The sequence below is a fragment of the Mirounga angustirostris genome, unplaced genomic scaffold (genome assembly GCF_029215605.1).
Source record: "Mirounga angustirostris isolate CCGP_5_RB_7025 unplaced genomic scaffold, mMirAng1.0.hap1 SCAF_5, whole genome shotgun sequence".
NCBI classification, from domain to species: domain Eukaryota; kingdom Metazoa; phylum Chordata; class Mammalia; order Carnivora; family Phocidae; genus Mirounga; species Mirounga angustirostris.
The window spans coordinates 90,097,260-90,120,721 of record NW_026991713.1 but is presented as its reverse complement, the minus strand read 5'-3'; the positions used below and the strand labels follow the sequence as shown (position 1 = coordinate 90,120,721).

At 42.4% G+C, this 23,462-nt stretch overlaps 3 protein-coding genes across 6 annotated transcripts in view; 1 reads left to right on the top strand and 2 right to left on the bottom strand.

Moving 5' to 3' along the window:
- The window catches only part of GUCY2C (guanylate cyclase 2C), a 123,977-nt gene extending 118,646 nt beyond the window's left edge, over positions 1–5,331 (bottom strand). For 2 of the 4 annotated variants that reach the window (XM_054507169.2, XM_064591538.1), the window contains exon 1: positions 5,024–5,331. The gene's annotated coding sequence lies outside the window, so the exon portion shown is untranslated. The remainder of the gene's footprint in view (positions 1–5,023) is intronic. The other 2 variants (XM_064591537.1, XM_064591539.1) reach the window with 2 other exon arrangements.
- A 188-nt stretch (positions 5,332–5,519) lies between these two features.
- Positions 5,520–7,860, bottom strand: LOC123840244 (histone H4). Its single transcript, XM_064590349.1, has one exon. It carries the CDS (start codon positions 6,356–6,358, stop codon positions 6,047–6,049), a length of 312 nt encoding a protein of 103 aa, XP_064446419.1. The 5' UTR covers positions 6,359–7,860; the 3' UTR covers positions 5,520–6,046.
- A 1,644-nt stretch (positions 7,861–9,504) lies between these two features.
- On the top strand, positions 9,505–10,208 carry LOC123840239 (histone H2A.J). The gene has a single exon (XM_045869886.3). The coding sequence runs from the start codon at positions 9,650–9,652 to the stop codon at positions 10,037–10,039; it is 390 nt and encodes a 129-aa protein (XP_045725842.1). The 5' UTR covers positions 9,505–9,649; the 3' UTR covers positions 10,040–10,208.
- Positions 10,209–23,462: the final 13,254 nt, after the last annotated feature.

Here is a 23,462-nt window from a genome sequence, read left to right as displayed (position 1 = left end):
AATTACAGGTGTAGATATTTTATGCATTATCTCAAATAATCAAAATAGTTAAAATGAGGGGGTAAGATAAACACTTTAGTTAGATAATCAGTGTATTAAGGGTTGCAGGTGCCAAATAGCACTTGAGATAAGGTTAAAAAAATTTAACTAATTGGAATTCAACTTAATTGATACCTAAGGGACCAAAAAAAGGGGGTGCGGCTAAAAATAGTTATTCACATGATAAAAGGTATAGCCCATAAAAAAGTTATGGCAGTCATACCAAAAATACCAAATCACACATGACCAAATTATGTAAAATAAATATTATTTAAAATGAGGATAAATTGACAGAAACAAAAATATAGCAGGAGGCAACACAATACCATCAGGCACAATATACACTGAGTAGACAAAAACAAAGATCCAGGTTGTATTTTCAGAATATAATTAATAACTAACAATGCTGAACAGGGGCGCCTGGAAGGCTCAGTCGGTTGAGCATCTGCCTCCGGCTCAGGTCATGATCCCAGGGTCCTGGGATCGAGTCCCACATCGGGCTCCCTGCTTAGCAGGGAGTCTGCTTCTCCTCCTACACCTCCCCACTCTCTCTCTCTCTCAAATAAATAAAATCTTAAAAAAAAAAAAAGCCGAACAAATAGCTATAAATTGAATGTCATATTTTAAAACATATACAATGCCTCCTTGTCTAAGAACCATGAAGTATTTTCAAAAATTGGTCCCAAATAAAACTTCGATAATTTCCAAAAAGAAGAAATAGCAGAGGTCACTCTCTAGCTCAAATTTCTAAATAGAAATTAATATCGAGAACTAAAATAGGAAAACATTCCAACTACCTAAATTTTTAACCCCTTTTATAATTGGGTTAATTTGAGATGAAATAAAAATAAAATTATGGAACACTTAGGAAAAAATAAAATACACTATAACATTTCAAAAGTTTGAGATGCAACCAAACTGTAATAGAAATAAATCCAGAATCATAAGTTATATCTTTATTTAGAAAATAAAAAATCTAATATGAAATGGGGATAATAGGTTTGGAGAAATGGTAAAAAAAAATTGTATCAAGGAAATTACAGGGTAAAAAAATACAAAAAAACTCAAAAATTCAAAATTGAGTAATTTTTTCTTTGAAGAAGCTAATATATGCCAGACTTCTGAAAAATATAACCAGAAGAAAGATAACACAAAATTCAAAATGAGAAAGACAGACAAGGTTTTTAATATTAGAATATATGATATGTGTATGTTTGTTCTAATTTTTTATAAAACATATAGCTTTACAGGAAAACATAAATTACCAATTTTAACTGAAGAAAAAGTAGAGTCTAAATAGACAAAAATAAAAATGGAGAAAGAATCTGAAAATGTAGTCCTTCCAGGGCAGGACTTCAAGGCAAATAGTTTACTAATAAATTCAAGGATCAGATAACTGTCATGGTATATAATCTTTTCAGAAAATAGAAATGTTTGAAAAACAACTCAGTTTATTTTGTTACCATATTATCAAATACATAAATAGACAATTTTCCCAAAACATTAATAAGTGCCTGTGTGTATTCAAAATTCTGGATCAGAGCTGTTCTAGGGATACAGACCACAGACCTGAGTGATTCCTACTCTCAAGGAGTTCAGAGACTAGGGAGGGAAGACATACATATAAAATCAAATGTTATAGTTAGCTAAACCCACTGCGAGCAGTTTGGCAAACTAAACAGTCTGAATGAAATTTCTAGCACAAATGTTGCATTATAGTGGTCACAGGAAAATAAGGAAAATCTTCACAGGGCAAAAAAATTAAAAAATAGTGAAACTACAACTGAAAGTGAGGGATAAGCAAGCATAAAATCTAGGACTATAAAGAATAAGTCTTGGGCCTCCTATAAGGAAGTGAAGTAGAATCCGAGAACCACCCATCAAGCTGAGATACTCGAGAGGGGACTAAAGGGGTCAGAAATTCATAGAAGCATTCGGCCCAAAGGTGAAGCAAATGCCAATTTTTCTTGGAGGGCAGTATGCTCCATTAGTTCCTCAGGACTCCCACAGATGATAATCAACCATGTATTATTTCAGAGTAAAAATCTGCCAAATGAAGACTCAAGTTTCCATGTGTGTCAGCAGAACAAAACACTGGATGTAGACCACCCTGAGCTCATATTGTATTTATCAGTTCATTCTGATTGCCAAATTCTATTTTCACCATTTATTCATCCACTCTCTTGTCAACATGCATTTGGCTTCTTTGTTTTTGCTACTTTGGACAGTTCTTATTTTCTTTTTTTTTTTAAGACTTCATTTATTCATTTTGAGAGAAAGACAGAGAATGCGTAGCGGGGAAGGGGAGAGGCAGAGGGAGAGGGAGAAGCAGACTACCCGCTGAGCCGGAAGACCAATGTGGGGCTCGATCCCAGGACCTGGAGATCATGACCTGAGCTGAAGGCAGATGCTTAACCATCTGAGCTGCCCAGCTGCCCAGCTACTTTGACCAGTTCTAAGGTAAACTTTAGTGAACATGTGTCCTGATATATGTGTGCAATAATCTCCCTTAGGTAAACACCCAGGAGTGGAACTGCTGGGTCAGCATACCTGTGAATCTATCTTTAAGTTTACAAGATAATGACAAGCTTTTTGTTTCAGAAATAGTTGAATGTGTATTCTTACTAGCAACAGAAGACATTTTGTGCAGCATTGCTATTGTCACTTTTAAGTTTTCACCAATCTAGTGAGTGCAAAATCATATTTCATTGTGGTCTTCGTTTGCAGTTCCCTGACTAATCAAGCTGAATATTTCTTACTGTACTTGTTAGCCATTTTGCTCCACTGTCTCCTGTCCACTTTTCTATTGGTTTGTTTGGACCTGGTTTCAGTTTTTATCCATCTGTTGACCTAGTCCATTTCATTATTCTTGGACCACAGGACAAATTAAATACCCAACATTAGGAGGTCCCCAGTACACCATGTCTGGAAACTACTGTGGCATTTGTTCATGATGTTTGTTCCCTAAGCGTGGTTGGCTTTCCAGTTCTCCAATGGACCTTCAACTCAGAACAAATACCATCTGATCTTTGAAGATAACCCAAATCTGAAATTTGTCCTGTACACCAACAGCACTTAATTCATAGCACTCTAGTAAACCACATGTGTACAGTGATGCAGATGACTTTCTCCACCCTCTCTACTTTGAAAACAGAAACTTCTTGATAGCAGGGACTGTGCTTCTTTATCTCTGAATCTTCAAAAGTTAACAGTAGTTGGAACAAATGAGGCATTAAATGTCCAAAAATCAGAAGAGGATGACTTTACTAATTTCAAAAACATTCTGTTCACATTGTTAAAAGAGAGGCATTACAGAGAAGATTTAAGTTCTTTAACAAACATTTGTAGTAAGGCATTTTATTAGTCAACTTCAGAAAATCTCAGTTCCACTTTCAGGTACTTTATTGCGTTATCAATCATGTGACCCAGTTCAGGTTTGGAAAACATGATTACTTTAGGACTAGGTACTACTACCATGGGACTTACACAGACAAATATAAAGATTTCCTGTGCTCAAATAATTTGGTTATATTTTATAAGGAGCATAAAACATAAACAAAAATAGCTGTGTTACAAGGGAGGATATAAATTGTATTATGCAACTAGGAAGAATTGAGGCCATCACCAAAAATAAATAAATAAATAAATAAATAAATAAATAAATAAACGAACAAACAAACAACAACCAATTCGTAATAAGTTAAATACTTAAGGAATAGATATATTAAATTGCCATAGAAATTCTTATTTCCATGCTCCACTGGCGTCTTAATCTTCATCCTCAATTTTTTTTTAAAGATTTTATTTATTTGAGAGAGACAGAAAGAGAACACAAGCGAGCGAGCGGGGAGGAGGGACAGAGGGAAAGGGAGAAGCAGACTCCCCGCTGAGCCAGGAGCTGGATGGAGGGCTCAATCCCAGGACCCCCAGATCATAACCCGAGCCGAAGGCAGACGCTTAACCCATTGAGCCACCCAGGTGCCCCCTTAATGATTTGATTCATGTTAAATTGGAGATTTAATAGGTAAAATATCCATCCATCCATCTACTCAAATTCACTCATTCACAACCAACAGAGGCATAAAAGTGTGCTAAGTTTGCTGCTTCTTTTAAGTAACTGTTTTTTCACTTGGATGAAAGAAAGCTGAGCTTCTGGGACTGTCTCAGTGCCCTAGACATTTAATTAATACCAGAATAACGAACACACTTCAGTCTTTATGGAATAGGGGAAAGTACTTAGAAGTGAAATACCAGCAAATACGGCCAAGAGGCCTCCATGGCAGAAGCAGTGTCATATAAGGGTTAAGGACAAAGGGTGCGGGATCCAACAGAGTTGGGATCAAATCCAGCCTCCAGTTCTTACACACACGCCCCCATTATCAGTTGCCTCATCTGCAAAATAATAATAAATACTTCATAGATTCGCTGGAGAATCAGAAGCAGCAATGGAACAACACAGTGTTCCAAAGTGCCTGACCCCCCAATAAACGGTATAATGCCAGCCTCCGCTGAGGGAATACTAGAAATGTTCCAAACTGAGCTCGGTTCTCGCCTCGCCCCACTAGCGGCCCCTGCCGGCCCGCCCCGCGGTGGGTCTCCCCGTGTTCGGCCCCTACAGCCGCCTCTGTAAAGCGCCCCAAATGGCCGCCCCTTGCTCCGGGTTTCCAGGCGGCAGAGCGGAATCATTGAGCAAGGGGACCCGCGACTACACAGCTATCTCGCCCACGCCATTTGCGCCGAATTTATTAGAACGCGGCCCTCCACTCATCTCCCTCCTACAGCCAACCCCACGGGCGGCTCAGAAAAGGGCCTTTACTCGAAAGCTAGGGCTTATCTCCCGGCTGCGACCGGGTCACACGACACTGCCTCCCGAGCAGCAGCAGGATGCTGCCCCGCGCCCCTGGCCGCACTGCGGGCTAACTCCTGCATCTGCGTGGTCAGGGGTTCGAGCACCGCCGCCGGGTACTCGGGCCGGGACGCTCACCCGCTCCTTGCCGCTAACAGTGCAGCGCGTCCCCGGTAGAGCAGCGGCCGCGAGCTAGGCCCCGCCTTCGATTTCGCCCGCGCTTTGCCGCCTTCATTCGGCGTCTGAACTTGGTCACCTCCTGCTCAAACGTCAGCAAGGAAGTAAAATATTCACTCGGCAGCACTCCGGAGCGCCACACCAGGACAGCACTTGGCACTTTCGCGCCATCCCACTCCCGCGTTCTGAGGGGGCGGGTCTACGGCGAGGAGCCGCCCCCTCTGTCGCGCGACCCTCCGATCCAATCGGAGGCAGCATCAGCTAACCCTAATTTGCATAGAAGCTTCTCTATATAGGCTCAGGGACAGAGGCCTCCGCTGCTTAAAAACCATGCGCTACTCGGGAGGGGAAGAATGAAGCGGGGGAAATCGGAGGGGGAGACGAACCATGAGAGACGATGGACTCTGAAAAACCAACAGGGTTCTAGAGGGGAGGGGGGTGGGAGGATGGGTTAGCCTGGTGGTGGGTATTGAGGAGGGCACATTCTGCATGGAGCACTGGGTGTTATGCACAAACAATGAATCATGTAACACTTCATCTAAAACTAATGATGTAATGTATGGGGATTAACATAAGAATAAAAATTAAAAAACAAAAACAAAAACCATGCGCTACTTATGCGTGGATCCCTCCTTACCCCAAGTGGGACCCAAATTCTAGACAGGATCCCAGTCTGCATGTGCACATTATAGCGAGGGCCCTACCTGGCACCGCGCTCTCCAGACTACGTCCCAGGGGAGCGGCGCTGCATCCCCATTGCGAGCCCTACGGGTCATACCTCCCCCTCCTAAGCCCCAAGTTCGCCGTCTGCAGCCCGGAGCCACCCGCCAGGGTAGGAACTTCCACGGCACAAGGCAGGGCTTCATCTGACACACCTAGGTCCCACATTCACACAGTAAATAGAAAGTGTTGGCTCTTTTCCTGACGTTCTGAGGGCCCTTAAAAGGGCCTTTTAGGGATTTGAAGAGAAGCCGCAGAGACTGCTCAGCCGCCGAAGCCATACAAGGTGCGACCCTGGCGTTTCAGCGCGTACACCACGTCCATGGCGGTGACCGTCTTGCGCTTGGCGTGCTCCGTGTAAGTCACCGCATCGCGGATCACATTCTCCAGAAAGACTTTCAGCACTCCCCGGGTCTCCTCATAGATGAGCCCAGAAATGCGCTTGACACCACCTCGGCGGGCGAGCCGGCGGATGGCGGGCTTTGTAATGCCCTGGATGTTGTCCCGGAGGACCTTCCGGTGGCGCTTGGCGCCTCCCTTCCCCAGCCCTTTCCCGCCTTTCCCGCGACCAGACATCCTTCCGACCCAGAAAGCAAGCAGCTAATGGTCGGGGAAGCGTAGACCAGGGCTTATATTTCCTGGTAGCGGACCTGTTTGAAAACCTCAAGAAAGTGGGCGGAGCTCTAGGCCCCAGGTGATTTTTGTCTTTCCTCTAATAATGAGTGAAGGAGCCGTAAGCAGAACAAGACTGGTATTTGTTGTTTGATTTCTTGGGAAAACTTTTATTTTTGCCATAAAACTGAGGAAAGAGTCAATGGAATTTATATTGCTTTTTCTCAACGCTTAAATAAAAATAGACCAGATCCTTTTGGCGCTCGTTTCCTCCCTCCCCTCCCTCCTTCCCATCTCTCCCCGACTCCCATCTCTCGCGCGCGAATTCCAATTATTTTTCAAAAGGAATGCGTCCCTTAACAAACCCGAGGTTCTCACATCTCCCACTTACAAATTCAAAGTTCTTAAAAATAATGATGCCACGACGGTAGCTTTAAAGAGTGATTTCTACTGCAGATCGCCCATCAGGAGGCTCTCAATCCTTTCTTAAGAGAATCCCTGAACAAATATGAAACTTTCAATAACGTCACCGCTCTAGGATACAGGACTCTTGTCTTCCCAAAAGGGTTTACTGCAATAAAAGGTAGCGGTATTTAGAGGATGATTCATAACTCTTTGTCAAGCATTTAACATCTGGAGGAAGGAATATTTTAGTAAATTGTGCTCCCTGTCCCAAGTCTTGAAAGATAAGCTTTTCCAGGAAAAGCTTCGTAGTAAATATTTGTATGTGTGTCTGAATGCTTATAACTTACCCATCCTTACCCATCTGCATAACACAGAAAGTACCTTTTTTTTTAATTTTAAAGATTTATTTATTTGAGAGAGCGAGAGAGTACATGAGAGGGGGGAGGGTCAGAGGGAGAAGCAGGCTTCTCGCTGAGCAGGGAGCCTGATGCGGGACTCGATCCCAGGACTCCGGGATCATGACCTGAGCCGAAAGCAGTCGCTTAACCAACTGAGCCACCCAGGCGCCCAGCACTTTTTATTGTTAAAGATAAATTAAAAGAGCCCTCAGAGGGGCGCCTGTGTCGCTCAGAAGGGTTAAGGGTTAAGGGGCACTCTTGATTTCAGGTAGGTCATGATCTCAGGGTCATAAGATTGAGACCCAGCATGCCCCCCACCACCCCAGCCGGGAGTCCGTTTGTCCCTCTCCACCTCCCTCCCTGCTCCTCCACTCACTTGTCCCTCTCCACCCCCCTCCCTGCTCCTCCACTCTCTCTCTAAAATAAGTGACTCTTAAAATAAAAGATCCCTCAGAATACTGTTTGTATGGCTGCAAAAAATCCTGAATAGTCATATTGTACTACATGATTTTCATCTTTGACTCACAGGGAAGAAGAAAGTCTATCAGATCTGGAAGAGATCAGGATTCTTATAATGGTAAATTGGTTGATTATATTTACTAAGACTAAAAAATCGAGGTTAGAACAAATTTTTCAAGTTAGAAATCATTCTTGCTTACAAGAATAAAAGGAAAAAGCGTTCAAAATAATAACAATAATTGTCAAAAATTTCCCTTGATATAGGCAAAAAGTTAAGCAAAATTTGCAAAATTCATATCAGGAACATGTTAATAACTGCATCAGAAACTTGTAAGTCCATTTATTTAACTCATCTAGCAGTTATTGGATGCTTACTAATGTATTTAATCTTCAAAATAACACTTTGGTATAGGCGCAGAGCTTACCCAAGTCAACTGGTAAGTGGTAGAGACAGGATTTGAACCAAGGCAGTCTGGCTCCAGGATGACTGACTTAATCATGACAATATGCTGCTTCTCAACTCCAAAGACATTTATTGAGTTCCTACTATATATAGGTTAATCAGTGTTCTAGGCAATAAGGACATGTACAGAAATCGCTGAAAATGATTTCAGAAATCAAATCTTTATTAGGATGGTGGGATGGTAAATTTTACTTTTAAAATGGTTACTATACTCTCCATAAAATGTCGCTTATTTTAATGTGTTTACAACACATAGCAGAGTAATTGTATAATTATGGGAAATGTTGAGGTAACTGAAATTACATCAATGAATTAGTAAAAAATAATTTCTAATAAAAAAAACTTACTTTGTTCCAAATGCTATGGCTCTGCAATTTGGGTAAGGACAGTTGCTTCCGTTCTTCTTTAGTCTTTTCATGACCTCTGAGCATCGCATGTGCAGTAGAGGGCTGGAAAAAGAGACAGCCAAGCGCCATCCCAGTGTCTTACGCGACCTTATTTACCTCCGGGCTCAGAGTCGCCATGGAGAACATGATCAGCAGCGCGGTGACCACTAAGGAGTAAGCCAAGACCAAGACTCCGTGCCTCAGAGACTGATCTTGCAGCCTCTCCCTGGAATCCAGAGACTCTTTTCAGGCTCATAATCTCAAAAGACAGGAGATGTTAAGTTTTGGCTAAGCGAGCTTGTTCTGCAGTCTGTGAAGAAAGCATTCACGTCTAGCGTAGCACTAGTTTCGCAGTCCCTAGAAGCTAAGATTGGCAACCTGTGAACGGCAGAACTGGTCGGGGAGTCCAGTGTCACCTGGTCTGGTTAAGAACGTTCAGATGGCCAGTTCAGTGCGAGGCATCTTTTGCAGCCAGCTCCCCACACTGCTGGGTAGCAGCAGGCGCATCTGGGTTTGCAGGAGACAAGGCGCTTGTTTAAAGAAACGGCAGTTAGAGGGGTACTGTTGCCCACAAGCGCGGTGTCTGGAGTCAGCTAAACTGGCTAAGGATGCTATATAACGTGAGAAAATCCACCTAGGGGGCACAGCACCGTGGGACGCAGCACCGGAGGGCTCATCTTGCGACCTCAATTGCTTGAGGCGTTTCTTGCTTGAGTGTTTTTGTACTTGTACGGATTTTTCAGTTTCTAACCGTGGTTCCTTAATTCTTAAGACGTTCTTGTCCCAGGAGCGAACTTGGACGTTGAAATCTCAGGGGCCAAAAAATTCAACGGAGGCCCCAAATGCGGAACGGTCCGGTCCTGGGTATTCATAGGAGAGGCTATGTAAATGAGGGCTAGGAGTTTGCTCTTTTGACTGGATAGAGCTGGAGAAGGCGGTCCCTCTGCCAGGAGCTCTGGTTGGGAGCGGAGCCTGCCTGTCATTGGTCAATAGAGCCGAAGATGTTGCTGCGCCCAATGGGAAGGCGCTGCCTAGTGTCAGCAAAGTGATAGAGGCAGTTCCGGTGTTGGTAAATTACATTCACCTACTGAGAACCGTGTCTCTGTGTTTTTCCTCTCGCAGGAGTTTTAGGCGAGAGGTAAACATGTCTGGTCGCGGAAAGCAGGGCGGCAAAGTGCGGGCCAAGGCCAAGTCTCGGTCTTCCCGCGCGGGCCTGCAGTTCCCGGTGGGCCGAGTCCACAGACTGCTGCGCAAAGGTAACTACGCGGAGCGAGTAGGCGCTGGGGCGCCGGTGTACCTGGCTGCGGTGTTGGAGTACCTGACGGCAGAGATCCTGGAGTTGGCTGGCAATGCGGCTCGTGACAACAAGAAGACCAGGATAATCCCTCGCCACCTGCAGCTCGCCATCCGCAACGACGAGGAGCTAAACAAGCTGCTGGGGAAAGTCACCATTGCTCAGGGCGGCGTCCTGCCCAACATCCAGGCCGTGCTGTTGCCCAAGAAGACGGAGAGTCAGAAGGCGAAGAGCAAGTGACCCTGACGCCACCACAGGGGAGCTGGCTTCCCCAGCAAAGGCTCTTTCCATAGCCACCCCGCAGTATTTTTCAATATACTCGATGTCATGGAAGTCTGCCGCGATCTAGTGGGGAGGTGGGTGGCGAGGGGCCCGCCGAGTCCAGGGCCAATAAAGTCGGTGAAAATCGTGTGGTCGAGAGAGCTGTGTAGTCTCGGGGACCTTCCGGATGACCCGGGGGGCAGCCAGGAGACCTCTGGAGCAGGTACTGGGGGGTTGGTTTCTGCCGTTTTGTGGACTACTTTGGTCCGCACCCTCGAGGTGTTTTGTGGGCGGTTGAGGGAGACCATGAAGGACCCACTGGCTGGAGGTGGGCAGGATTGGGATCTCTCCCTACTCGCCTTAATGCAAAAGAGAAGCAGACTAGGGTGCGGGGGCGTCAGGGGGATTATTTTTACCTGTCATTCTCAGGGCCTTCACTCCTGTCTTGTCTGGGCTGTTCATGGGGACCCAGTTCTGAAGACGCAGTGGGGGCTAGCTGGTGTCGCGCAGGAAGGTGGCTCTCTGGCCATACTTTTCAAAAAGTATGGGAGTAACTTTCCGTCTTGGAAGAGTGTTCTGATGACACAGTGCCCACCAGATTTTTCGTAGCCTAATAGCTGTTGTGTTTTCATGTTTTGGATATCAGATATTTCTATATACACATTTATGTTCCCATTTCTTTAAAATGAAGGGAACATCCAGTAATATGTGTAATATAGAAGCATGAGTCATAAGTAAATTTGTTCCCCCCGACACTCATGTTGCATAACAGTGCAGTGTCTTTAGTCATACATTACTTATGCTTAGGAGCTTTTAAGAGATTTTTTCATGATGGTCTTGTCGCCATCATATTATACTCCTTTGGAAATGTAATCAGTTTGATTTTGCTTCCTAACAACAAATAATCTGCTTGAAGTCTCATGTTCATTCCCGCGTTAGCCTGGAGTAATGACCTCATTCCAACAGTCCTGTGGTGGTAGCATTGCTTGATTGTACAGCACTGCTTTCATAAACATGAAATGTGAGAAAATGTAAGGATAAATGACTTAAGTGCCGGAAGTTACACATTTCAGATCCGGAATCCACATTTAAAAGTTAAATAGCCATCTTGGGCGCCTGGGTGGCTCAGTTGGTTAAGCGACTGCCTTCCGCTCAGGTCATGATCCTGGAGTCCCTGGATCGAGTCCCACATCGGGCTCCCTACTCGGCAGGGAGTCTGCTTCTCCCTCTGACCCTCCCCCCTCTCATGTGCTTGCTCTCTCTCATTCTCTCTCTCTCTCAAATAAATAAAATCTTAAAAAAAAAAAATAAAAAAAAAATAAAAGTTAAATAGCCATCTTATTCTGTCCTTAATTGACCCTTCCATTTCACCCTTTTCTACAAGCTTCATCCTGGCCCACAGGGCCCACAGCACAGATCCCAGTTCAGATTTCACATCTTTGGTGTCATCTTTCCTATGAGTCAGAGTTGAAGTCTTCCTGAAAAAACATTATGGTATTTCTTCATCCTTAGTAATGGGTGGCCCATTTTCCCACGCGGACTTTCTTTATTTCTTCCCCAGTATTTATTGAGCTCTCCAGTATGCCATGCTCCATACCAGATGATGGGAGTACCGCTGTCAATAAGGCCAACTAGATTTCCACTCTCTTGGAGCTCACTTCTTTTTCTTGGTACCTGATGACAGAACAATGAACAAATAAGTTAATATCGGAAAAAGGATTCACCTTCAGCTTCCATCAATACTTGTGTCTCCCTCCTGCTTGTGCAGTGAATGAATGTTGGGATTACTTCTCCCACGTGGTCATCTTTTTGAGGTGTACAAAGATCAGGCTACACGTAGTACCTCTGTTAGGAGGCAGATTATTGCCCCCAAATTCCTGAGGAGAATAGACCCCAAGGCTACCATGGGCAGCAGGTGCCAAGAGGTCCACAGCTCTTTACTGCACTCCCACCTTCCATACGGAAGGCTTCTTCATATGTTAAACAGTCCTAGTGCCAATTTTGAGGACTGAGACTGTTCATTTATATACACATTAGGCATATATTAGGTGCTGAATAAATTAAAAGAAGCTCCATTTCCTACAAGATATGGGCTTACTCTTATAGGTTAAGGTATAGGTCACTGTAATTAATAGGATTTTGTTTTGTTTTTATTTTTTATTTTTATTTTTAAAGATTTTTAAATTTATTTATTCACGAGAGACAGAGAGAGAGAGAGACAGACAGAGGCAGAGGGAGAAGCAGGCTCTCCGTGGAGCAGGGAGCCCCGTGCGGGGACTCGATCCCAGGACCCTGGGATCATGACCTGAGCCGAAGGCAGACGCTTAACTGACTGAGCCACCCAGGTGTCCCTTGTTTTGTTTTTAATGCTCAATCATTAAGACAGTTCTCCGTATTATCACTCTGGGGACATGGTGCGCAGTGGAGAAAAAAAATGTGTGTATATATATAATATGTAGATATCCAATGCTAGTTTTGACATTTAAGTCTTAGTTTCCTAAAAGATTTGAGGCACCTGAAAGATTATTACTAAAATAGTAACAAAATAAGAACAAGGATCACCAGGACATTTATAAGAAAAAGGCATTTTTCCTTTCTCTCTGAAGATTCAGAGTTGTCTGTCTAAGCCTGTTACCCGAGGAGCAAGACAGACATGATAGAAAGTACAATGACTGCCCCCTTACCCACACTACCTCCACTGCCCCAGGGATTCTGTTTCCTCTCAAATCCTCCCCCTGCCACAAGTTTCCACCGGTCTTTCACCATTTCTGTTTTTGAGGGTTTTTTTAAAAACCTGAATAATTTATTGGCAGTTAAAGATGCATACCTCCTGCAAAATCAATTCAGCCTGTGATCCTTGAACAAATAGTTCTTGCCAAGATATGATTGTTAATTTAAAAGGACAATATTTCTTCAAGCACAAGACCACAAAGAAGACTTAGGACAGAACTGGGTGGGACCTGAATTCTGATTTTTTTTTAATACGTTTATAATCCATAGTTGTATTTATAGACACACCTACTCTTTCCTGCCAAGATAAGCCATTCGTGTGGCAGGCTGTGACTTGGGCAGGATTTGTGCTTTGTTTTTCCTGTGGGGCCAGTCTCGTCTTCGTGTCTCTGAGAACTGGTCTGTTTAGTTTTGTCTGCCTGGAACCGAAAGGTTTAGTCTGGCCCTATAATTGGTGATGCCTGGCCTACGATATGCAAACTCTTCACAAATGCCCCTGGAATGTCATATACCATGGTGTCTAAGGACTCCAGCTCTCTGGAACAACACTCAAGCTCAAAGCCACTCTGCTCCTTACTAGTTAGATGATTTTGGAAATGTTACTCAATTTCCTTAAACCTCAGTTTTATTTATTAAGTGGGCATAATAGTAGAGTTTACATCAGTGGATTCTGCAGAGGATTCATTGAGTTAATGTGAATGAGGGCACTAGAGTTCCCCATGTAGAAACATATTCAGCGAATAGTAATTATTCTAATTTTTATGTGCAACTGGATTTAGAGTGGGTTGCAACAATTCTGGGACCTACTAAGATAGAAGAACATGGCATTCTAGCAGTCCTGTGACTTTTCTGATAGCAAATCATAAAAACAAGTTTAAAGGCTGTTTTACTAATTACAGGACATCCACAACCAATCTGTAACAGGAAAGAGAGTAATAAATGGTTAAAGCTTGTTAACCGTTCAGGTTAAAACCTTAATTTGCATTTCCCCCTCCCTAAAGATGACCTAGTTTGGAATTAATGGCTGACATACACCCATACACGGAACCTTTTGATTCAACAATTTATTGAGTATATATTATGTGTGAAACCTATGATTGATACCCAGCTGTTCAGAAAAATGATTATAACAAAAAGGTGATTACAGTGTAGCAGGCTACATGTAAAGAAAGGGAGATACCCAGGGTGTTACAGTAACAGGGAATGGAAGCACCTGTATCACTCAGCCTGGTGGGGAATGGCACCTGAGATAAGTCTAGTTGTGCGAGTTAGCCTAACATGCTAGAGTGTTCTGGACAGAGAGGCAGCATGCACCAAGGCACAGGAGTCAAAGGACAGTGGCTGCAGTTGGATGTGAGAGAATCTAGGGGATAAGGCCGTTGGGGAGTCATAACTAAAAGTCGGCATCCAGAGGGAATATACATACACAGAATATATGTATAGATATGTAAGTGGATGTATGGAAAACAGCCCAGCTGAACAGGGGATGTGGGGATCCATGAGATCTGATGGACTGACAGAGGAATGGGAGCCACTGAGGACGTGGAGGGAGGACGTGGCCCAAGGAGAGAGACTCTGTCAAAGGATGGAGATTTCTCACGGTTTGGATCCCTGCACTCCTGGACACCCCCTAATTTGCTTGTATTTTGCCGTATAATTAGAAAATGTTCTTTGAACGTTATTACGTTCTCCTATCCAGAAATGCTGACAGGCTGGCTCAGCTTACTAATGGAGTTGGAATGGATATGCTTTTTTACCCTTTGCGTTTTCATGTGGCACATGCAGAAGCTCGGGGTCTATATGGTGACAACAACAGCATTTTTTTTAAAAAAGCTGAGAACAATGTTGGTCAAGAGCCCTTTAAAAATATGTCCTTTATTATCATTCCATTTAGTTGAATAGTTTTTTTACATGTTTTAATTTTAATTGAAGTTTTAATTTTAAGTAAGTAATTTTAATTTTAAGTAAGTTTTAATTTTAAAGAAGTTATAGACTTGGTGGTGACTTATTAACTCAGAAAACCAATGTAGTTAATTAATTAATTAATTAACTTTCTTAAGGAAAGGTATATTGCTTATAAGTATTATCTGTAGAAAGTTATAGTGATTTTTATTGAGGTATAATTGACAAATAACATTTTCAGGTATATAACATAATGATTCAATATTTGTGTATTTTTCAAAATGATCACCATGGTAAGTCTAGTTAACATCTATCACCATTCATAGTTCCATTTTTTTTCTTGTGATGAGAACTTTCGAGATTTACTCTCTTAGCACTTTCAAATATGCAATACAGTATTATTAACGATAATCACCACGCTGTACATTACATCCCCATGACTTCATTATTTTATAACTAGAAGTCTGTACCTTTGACTCTCTTTACCCGTTTTGCCCAACCTTCCCAATGCACCCCTAGCTCTGTCTACCACCAATCTGTGGTCTGTATCTAGGAACTTGGTGTGTTTTTTTTTAGTTCCATATATACATGAGATCATACAGTATTCGTCTTTCTCTGACATTTGACTTATCATAGTACCCTCTAGGCCCATCCATGTTGTCAAAAATGGTAAGATGTCATTCTTTTTTATGACTGAATAATAGTTGTGTGTGTGTGTGTGTGTACCACATTTTCTTTATTCATTCATGTATTGATGGACACTTAAATTTTTTTCACATCTCAGCTATTGGAAATAATACTGCAATGAACATAGGGGTGCATATATCTTTTTGAGTTAGTATAATGTAGGTATTTTCAAATGTTTAAAACAAGAGAAATTTGACCCAAACAAATCAAATTTTTTTTTAATTAGCTAATGTTTAGTTTCCTAAGGGAGGGAAGTGGACCTAAGAGGAACAGAAAAAAAAACAAACAAAAAAGCCAAAAAAAAAAAAAAAGAAGAAAGGGAGCCAGCTGGCTTTAGGCAGATATGAAATCACCACTGTAAAGCTTTATTTTGTTTTCTCTATAAGGAGAGGAAAGAAAGTTTAGGTGTTGAAAACATATTTTAACATACACATACAGAAAAGAGAATGGCAGCACTTTTGGATAGTAACATGGGTCCTTGATAATTTTATCAAGCCATGAAGTTAAAAAGCCAATACTCCTTGACTCTAATTTATGGAAGTGAAGGAGGGATAAGCCCTGTATTCAGTTATCTATTTTTTAAAGACAAATCAGACCAACCAGTCTGCTTATGAGGGTTTATTTGCTTTCTCTTTTAAAGTACTTCTCAATGAACTATCTTGTTCGTGTCGAAAGCCCATGTAGCAACTGCAACTCTAAAACACCCCTGGTGAAATTGTTTATTAGGGAGAGAGGTGTACAAATTCCTGTGAAAATGAGAACACATGAAGGAAGCAAGTGGTTGGCCTGGAAGAGGTGCAGTTTGAGATTGTGACGGCTAGGAAAAATCATCTGGTTTATAAAAATGGGTAATTTCTGATCCCCATAACTTGGCCAGGGGCTGGTCATCCCCAATCATAGGTCCAGACAGACAACTAAATGGACCAGTCCTCAGGGACACAAAGACAAGAATGAGGCAGAACTCTTTCTTTGATTGAGAAATGGCGACCCAAAGCCAAGTTTGCCCTAGGGTCGCTGGTCTGAAGAGCCCTGAATGCCTCAGTCCTTGGGATGTTAGCTCAAAAACAGACTAGTCAGACTTCTGTCCACTCTCTCCCTATGGACCTTGCCTCTTAGGACAACACGAAATATCAAGCAAGCTAACAAGCAACAAAAGCAGAGAATAGAAGACTGAAAACGATTTCATCAAAGAATACTAATGTGATCAGACAATCAAAAAAAAAAAAATTCCAAGAGCTCTTCTTCCAGGGGAAACAAAATTAACTCAACACTGAAGCTTCAACAAAATATAGGGACTCAGTTCAGCATGAACTTACCCCCCAGCCCCGAGCAGGTGGCACCTTATCCAGAGAGAATCACAAGTGGTCTCAGATGTGTGCAGTCTTACTGAGTTGAGAGTCCTGGTCCAAGCAATGGGAGCTTCAGCTGAATCTATATTTTTGTCTGTGCCCTCCAGCAAACACCACGAGGGATACACCCATAGTTGAACAAATTGGGGTTTTGCTCTTTGCAGCATGGAAGACACACTGTGGGGCAATGTGGGTGTCTCACTAAGAGGATGTTAGAAAAGATTTATTCTAGATTTTCGGTTTTGTTCGGTTTGTGTTAGGGGCATTGCCTATGATTGCATGCTGCTGTGGGTAGGGGTAAGTCTATGACTTGGTAGCTTAATACATATAATAAGGTGTAAAGAATGAAGTGAGGCTATAGCTGTAATTGGTGAATCTGGCTAATGCACAACGGGCTGTTTGGGCATTTTTGTGGTTTGGATAACATTTGTGCTTTTTGGGTTCAGAACATGATTACAGAGTAGTCTTGGTTTTCTTTTGATTTTTCACGGGCACAGAATGGCCTTGTCTGGTGTTGCTGTGCGGTGACATTGTTTATGTTCCACGGGACAGCATGACACCTAGCAGCACCAAGGCCTGGCTGAGAGTCCAGGCCCGTTACAGGCTGTCATGGGCTGCCTTCCTCTTTGTCAATAGCTAAAGAAAAAATGGAACACCCAGAAGAGGGCCTGCGGAGCCGTGGAAGTAGACAAGGACATCTCAAGACAAATGTTGGCAGTGTCCAAGCACCATGCAAAAGAGAGAGAGCTACCGTCTATGGGTATTTCTTTTTTTTTTTTTTTTAAGATTATATTTATTCATTTGAGAGAGAGAATGAGAGAGAGAGAGAGCACAAGAGGGGGGAGTGGGAGAAGCAGACTCCCTGCTGAGCAGGGAGCCCAATGCGGGACTCGATCCCGGGACTCCAGGATCATGACCTGAGCTGAAGGCAGTCACTCAACCAACTGAGCCACCCAGGCACCCATCTATGGGTGTTTCATTTCTGTACTTCAAACATCCAAATCCTCGAGCGACATCCCCTTGTTTTCATGTTCGTCAAGGAAATTTTTATCTCAAATTTCTTTTTGTGTGTGCCTTTGTATAGGGTAAGAATGTTCTGGTTTCTTTAACATGATAATCCATGTACTGCTAATCGTAAATGATGTTTTAAATGGAAGTTTATATTTTATTTATATATACTTATATATAATTTTTATATATTTAAGTGTATATATTAAGTAAATACCATGACCTCACTTTCCTCCCGTCTTCCAATATCCTGCTCCCCATTGCCCAGCCCAAATACAAATCGGTAAGTTTTTCTGATTTGAACTCATGTCAGAAAAAAAACATTCAACTCAATAAAAATCTACACATTTATTTATAAGCTTGCAAAGCCTCCGTTTTTTCATGCATAAAATTGGATGATCAGATCTACGCCTATAATGAAGCAGTTGGTGACGAGTGCATGGTAAGGGCTCAGTAAATTACTGCGATTGTTATCATCATTACCCTATATTTTCTACGTGGCTTTTTCTCTTTCCCTTTTGTGTTGCCATATCTCTGGGTCAGTGTTGGTGATCTGTATCCCCTACCTGCCTACTCCCTCTGCCTGTTTCAGGTTTCCATGAGGTTTTCTCCCAGGGACCTCAACCTGAGCTTGTTCCACACTAGCCCGGTTCCCTTCGTTATACTCCTCCCTCCCTAGGTCTGAATTTCTGCTCCGTTCATGGTGTACTCTGCGCAAGTTATTTAATCACTCCGTGCCTCCATGGACACATCCGTAAAATGAAGGAAATGACAGTAGCTGCTTCACCGGGTTGAAGGAAGGACTGAATAAATTAATGCACATAAGGCAGAAATACTAGGGACTACATTCTGATTTCTCTTGCTGCCTCATCCCCTGTATCACACGGATGACCCAGGCTTGTGCTTTCTGTCTCTGAACTGGATCTTCAGCTCCTCTCCTCCACCCTCCTGTGCTAGTCCGAGTGGTCTCCTCACGCATCTCCCAGCTCTGGTCTTTCCCCCTGCAGCCAGCCTACCCCCCTGCATCACAGCCCTGGCCTCATTCTGAAACACAAATGTCATTCTGGAAGCGCATTATATTTACCATGTGCCAAACTGCTCCTGAGAAGTTTTATGATGTTAACTCATTTGTTATCTGTGTTCAGTGACTTCTCCCTCTTTCATAGAGTATTTATTTATTCCATAAATCTTGTATTTATTCAATAAATCAGGAGCTCAATCAGCTAGGATCCTGCCAGGAAAGAGATAGCATGCCCAGATACGGTGATTTGAGAAATGTAATAATGGGATTATTTACAATGATGTGAGTAGTGTGCAGGGAAACCACAGGGAAGGAGGTTAGGGACAGCTGGGCTCCATGACCACCCCTGGGCTTGATGGAGTGAAAGGAGGGAGTGTTCACCAGACCTGGTAGGAGAAGGTTGTGTGGAGGGGGCCTGCATGACAGGAAGAATCAAGGGGGTCTAATCTAAGACAGCCATTCAGGTTCCCATGACCTCATTTTCCTCCCTTCCTCCAATATCCTGCTTCTCACTGGCCAGCCCAAGTGAAAGCCAGACGACAGAAAAGCAATCGCTACAATTCAGCCTCCTGGGGCCATAGAACAGAGTGGAAATATGTAAAGAGAGGGGCTCTGGAGGGCCAGACCTCTTAGCCATCCAAACACGAAGTGGGTAGGCACCCACTGCCATAGGGGACGAGGGGAACCGGGCCTTGTGTGGCATGACAAAGATCACCCCCCGTCACAAAACCCTTGACCTACAGAGAGGGCTAGCAAGAGCAAACAGAGCAGATGAGATCCCCATGTTCCTGAAGCTTTCACAAGAGTAGAGCTTAAATTAAGTCTATAAAACTTAGAGATTCCAGCCTATTCTGCCATTTTTCCATATATATACCACTCACCAGCCATACCAAGCTACCTCCTGTCCCTTCCAGCAGCAGATGCAGAAACACAGGGAACTCACACCCATTCTTCTTTGCTTCAGCCCCTTGAGTAGAACTAACCCCATGTTCAATTTAACTGCAAAGAAGTTTGGAAATTGTAGAAGAACCGTTGGAAAATTTTAGTGAGTACCACTGTCTGTCTGAGTTTCTCTCAGAGCAGCTTTTGCTTACCTTCTACTTAGCTTTGTTCTAGTTAGCGTACTCCTGACATGGAGACTGCCAGTCAACCAGGGTTCTCTTGAGATGTTTGAAGAACAAAAATGATGGCCCAAAAAAGCCTTTTATCATTAGCTCATACACATAAGCTAACAGTGCCTAACCGGTTACCTGGCAGAAGGAACTTGAGAAATACTCCATTTGTTTTTGTCAGAGGAATTGGTGCTAATAATTTTGTAAGTAGGTTGTGACAGGAGATTGGATTTTCTTCGCACACACATAAGCCAGTTATGAATTTCTTGCCTCTGAGCCCCACATTCAACCTTCAGTACTTGCTCTGAGAAAAAAGGCAGAATTCCTTTAATCCTTTTTTCCATTTTGGTAAGCATGCTAGTCTCTCAGTAGAAGGCACTGGAATGACTTGGCAGGAGGAAGGGACAGCTCTTGTTGGCTCAGGCTGCCGGTGGTAGTGGTGGGTAAGCCGTGAGGTGTGAGGACATCAGATGGCAGTCTGCCCCAGCCATGTGTCCAGAATGCACAGTCTCTCTGTGACCCGGCAGCCCCGACTCGCTCTGGGGACTGCCTTCCTGCAGCCTCCCACCAGGGAAACCACACTCCAGGCCTCTGGCCTTCAGCAGTGCCCAGACCCCTGCACAGGGCCACCAACCAGAGCTGATCTCCTGTGGTCCTTTCCTGGAGCTCAGGGAGTGTGACTGTCTGCAGTGCAGAGTTCACACTACAAAGGCAGCATTGAGTCGTTGTGACAGAGACTACAGGGCTCACAAAGCCCCAAATACTTACCATCTGGCCCTTTACAGAAAGTTTGCTGATCCCTGTTCTTGTCTAATAGTGGAAACAAATAAAAAAACAAAATAAAAACCCGAATAAACACAAAGTATCTATTTAAATGAATTGTCCTAATTTTTTTCAGAAATGTATTTTCATGCCATTCTTTATGTTCACCATAAGTTTTTTCATGAACATGTATTTTATGAATAAACTCTGAGTATAAATACGGATTTTAAAATCGCTCCTCCTGAGATCTGGGTTACTCAGCAGTAAGAATGGTCATAGGAGAAGCTGGATTTGTATTTGCCTGCATTTTGATTCTCTTATCACTCGAAAAAGCCGACAAATATTATTCGAAGGTATGGAGTTTTTTGTTTTGGGTTTTGTTTTGCAGTAAGTCCCTAAACATGGCAACCTTTATCAACTCCCAGAAAAAAAGTCCAACTTTCATAATAGCACGGCCTTTTCATTTGTGGGTAGTGTATTTTATAAAATCAGACAAGATTTCATAGCTATCTATATTCATGTTTTCCCCCTCTCCCTGCCTGAACTTTGGCTGTTACCTTTCTTTTCTTTACCTTATTCCCCATTTTATTGGAGTCAAGGTTGCTGGGTGCAGTGGTAATGATGGAATTAATTGTTTTTCCTTGGACTCTAATTTTTCTTGAGATTCTATGGATATAAACACCATTGGATCCTAATTTTCCTCTGCTATGCAAATCCTTAAAATCCTTAAAACTTTTTTTTTGCATCTCACAGCATTCTTAAAGTGTTAATTCTCCTAGTTCTCAGTTATTTATCTCCTGTAAATGCAATATAATTCTTACTAATAAGGATTCATGATGGTAAATTGCAATAGTAGACAGCTTATTTTTAGGCTTCAGACGGCCAATGAGGGGAAATAATGTTTGAATAGGACAACAGGTCAAGGAAAAACAATGTATTGGGGAATCCATGGTCTTTTCTTTGCAAACTTATTTTTTTTTAAATGTTTTTCTCTATTTGGTTGCAGCACCGTTAAGGTAATCAGTTGATATTTAGTATTTTTAAACCTTCAGAGAAAACATTTCAATTTTTTAAAAACTTTAAAAAAAGGCTTAGATTGTAAGGTATGATGAATTAGGTCTTCACTGGCACATGGCATAGAATAGCTGTCAGATTATTTTTTTCCAAATTGTTCATTAGCACAGGTTAAATGAAATAAATTCTTTTAAAAAATTAGTATTGGTAAATACCGTATTCAAGGTATAAGACAGAAGTGATACAGACATTGATGCTTTATGTCTTAAAATTTCCCTAAGGACCCTGAGGGTAGGGACCTCATCTGACTTTCCTTGCCACTATTTTCCCAGCACCTAGCTCACAGTAGGCCCTCAGTGACTATCTGCAGAATAGTTTTATGACTCACACACCTCCCCAAGCCCTCAGGTAGCTCATTCCATCAATCACTCTTTTCATTCTCCAACCTGTCCCTCTCTCCTGGCTATTAGCCCTCAGCAAACTGGAACATGCTGATCAAGCAAAACCCCTCCCTCTGCTCACCCAGTCCGTAGGCACCTGCCCTCTGTGCTACCTAATTTCCTTCAGAGCAAAACTCAAAGGCGTTCTTAGAAATAAAGAGAACTGTGGTACGGAGAGTTATTTTGGTCTCACAGAAGTCCTAGCTCCGACCTTTGCTAAAAGCCCTTAATTCCAGGGATGTAAAGAACAGAAAAATTTCTCCACAGCTCGTTTATGCCTTCCTGAACCCAGGACTAGGTGTGGTAGACATTATCCATAGCTCTGCTCGGGGACAGCTCTGAGTTCCGGAAGTGCTGTAAGGCCTGTCCTCCAAACTGATTCTGGCTGAGGAACATTTTCATGTATTAGACCTGCTGCAGTTGGAATGGAAGACAACATGAGTGTGCAGTTCTATATGGGATGGGGATTGTGGCATCTTGTAGCCTGAAGAATTACTTGAAGTAAAAAGAAGTTTAATATTAAAAAATGTCTCCCAACTATGTATAAATAAAGCAATAGTTTATAAAGAGCACAAACTAGAATATGCAATTGAGAATTGAAACTAACAGAACTTCGGATGTCATCTAGAACTTTATGCTGATTCCACACCATGGCAGAATACTGTTGTGATCATTAATTCACATTTTATACCTTAAAGCCCAGGGAAAAGAGCAAAAGGAATTTCAAAATGACTTTAAGGGGCAGTTAATGTATAATAAAGTGACACTTTCAGAAGGAAACAGGATTGAGCCGTATTGTCTGATTAAAGATTTGTATCAAATTTAGCAGTGATCCATTTTGAAACCATAATGTAAATTATGATCATGACAACAAATTCCTACTCAGAATCCACCAAATTTTGAACTGCTGATTCCCCTTTCCTGCAAATACAGCTGACATATGAATGTGTCAGATTTTACAACTGTTTTCAGAAAATAAAACAAGCGATACTAGAAGATGACTTTATGATAAACTGTGAACAGCTTCCTCAATAAATATGAACAGAAATCTCGGAAAAAATACAAATTTCAAGCAAGAACATTAAAAATATTGCACACCAAATACCAAAGAATAATTGTTTACATTTAAATTATAATACTGACTTGATAATGATGTAACTGTGTTCCATCCTTTCATCTAAATGGTAAAAGGTTCAATTCACTTACTGGCCTAGCTAGAATGATTATACTAAAAAAAAAGAAAAAAATCCAAAGTGACCTACAGACTGCTTTGACAGGACCTGCTTTAATCTGGAAGAATGACTTCCAAGAAAAGTCTCACACACAAAGGATCTCAGAATAGAAATCTAAAAATCCATCAAGGAAATCACCTGCAAG

Excerpts from the sequence above, each read along its gene's own strand:
- LOC123840244 (XM_064590349.1), bottom strand. The coding sequence starts at position 6,358 with ATGTCTGGTCGCGGGAAAGGCGGGAAAGGGCTGGGGAAGGGAGGCGCC.
- LOC123840239 (XM_045869886.3), top strand. The coding sequence starts at position 9,650 with ATGTCTGGTCGCGGAAAGCAGGGCGGCAAAGTGCGGGCCAAGGCCAAG.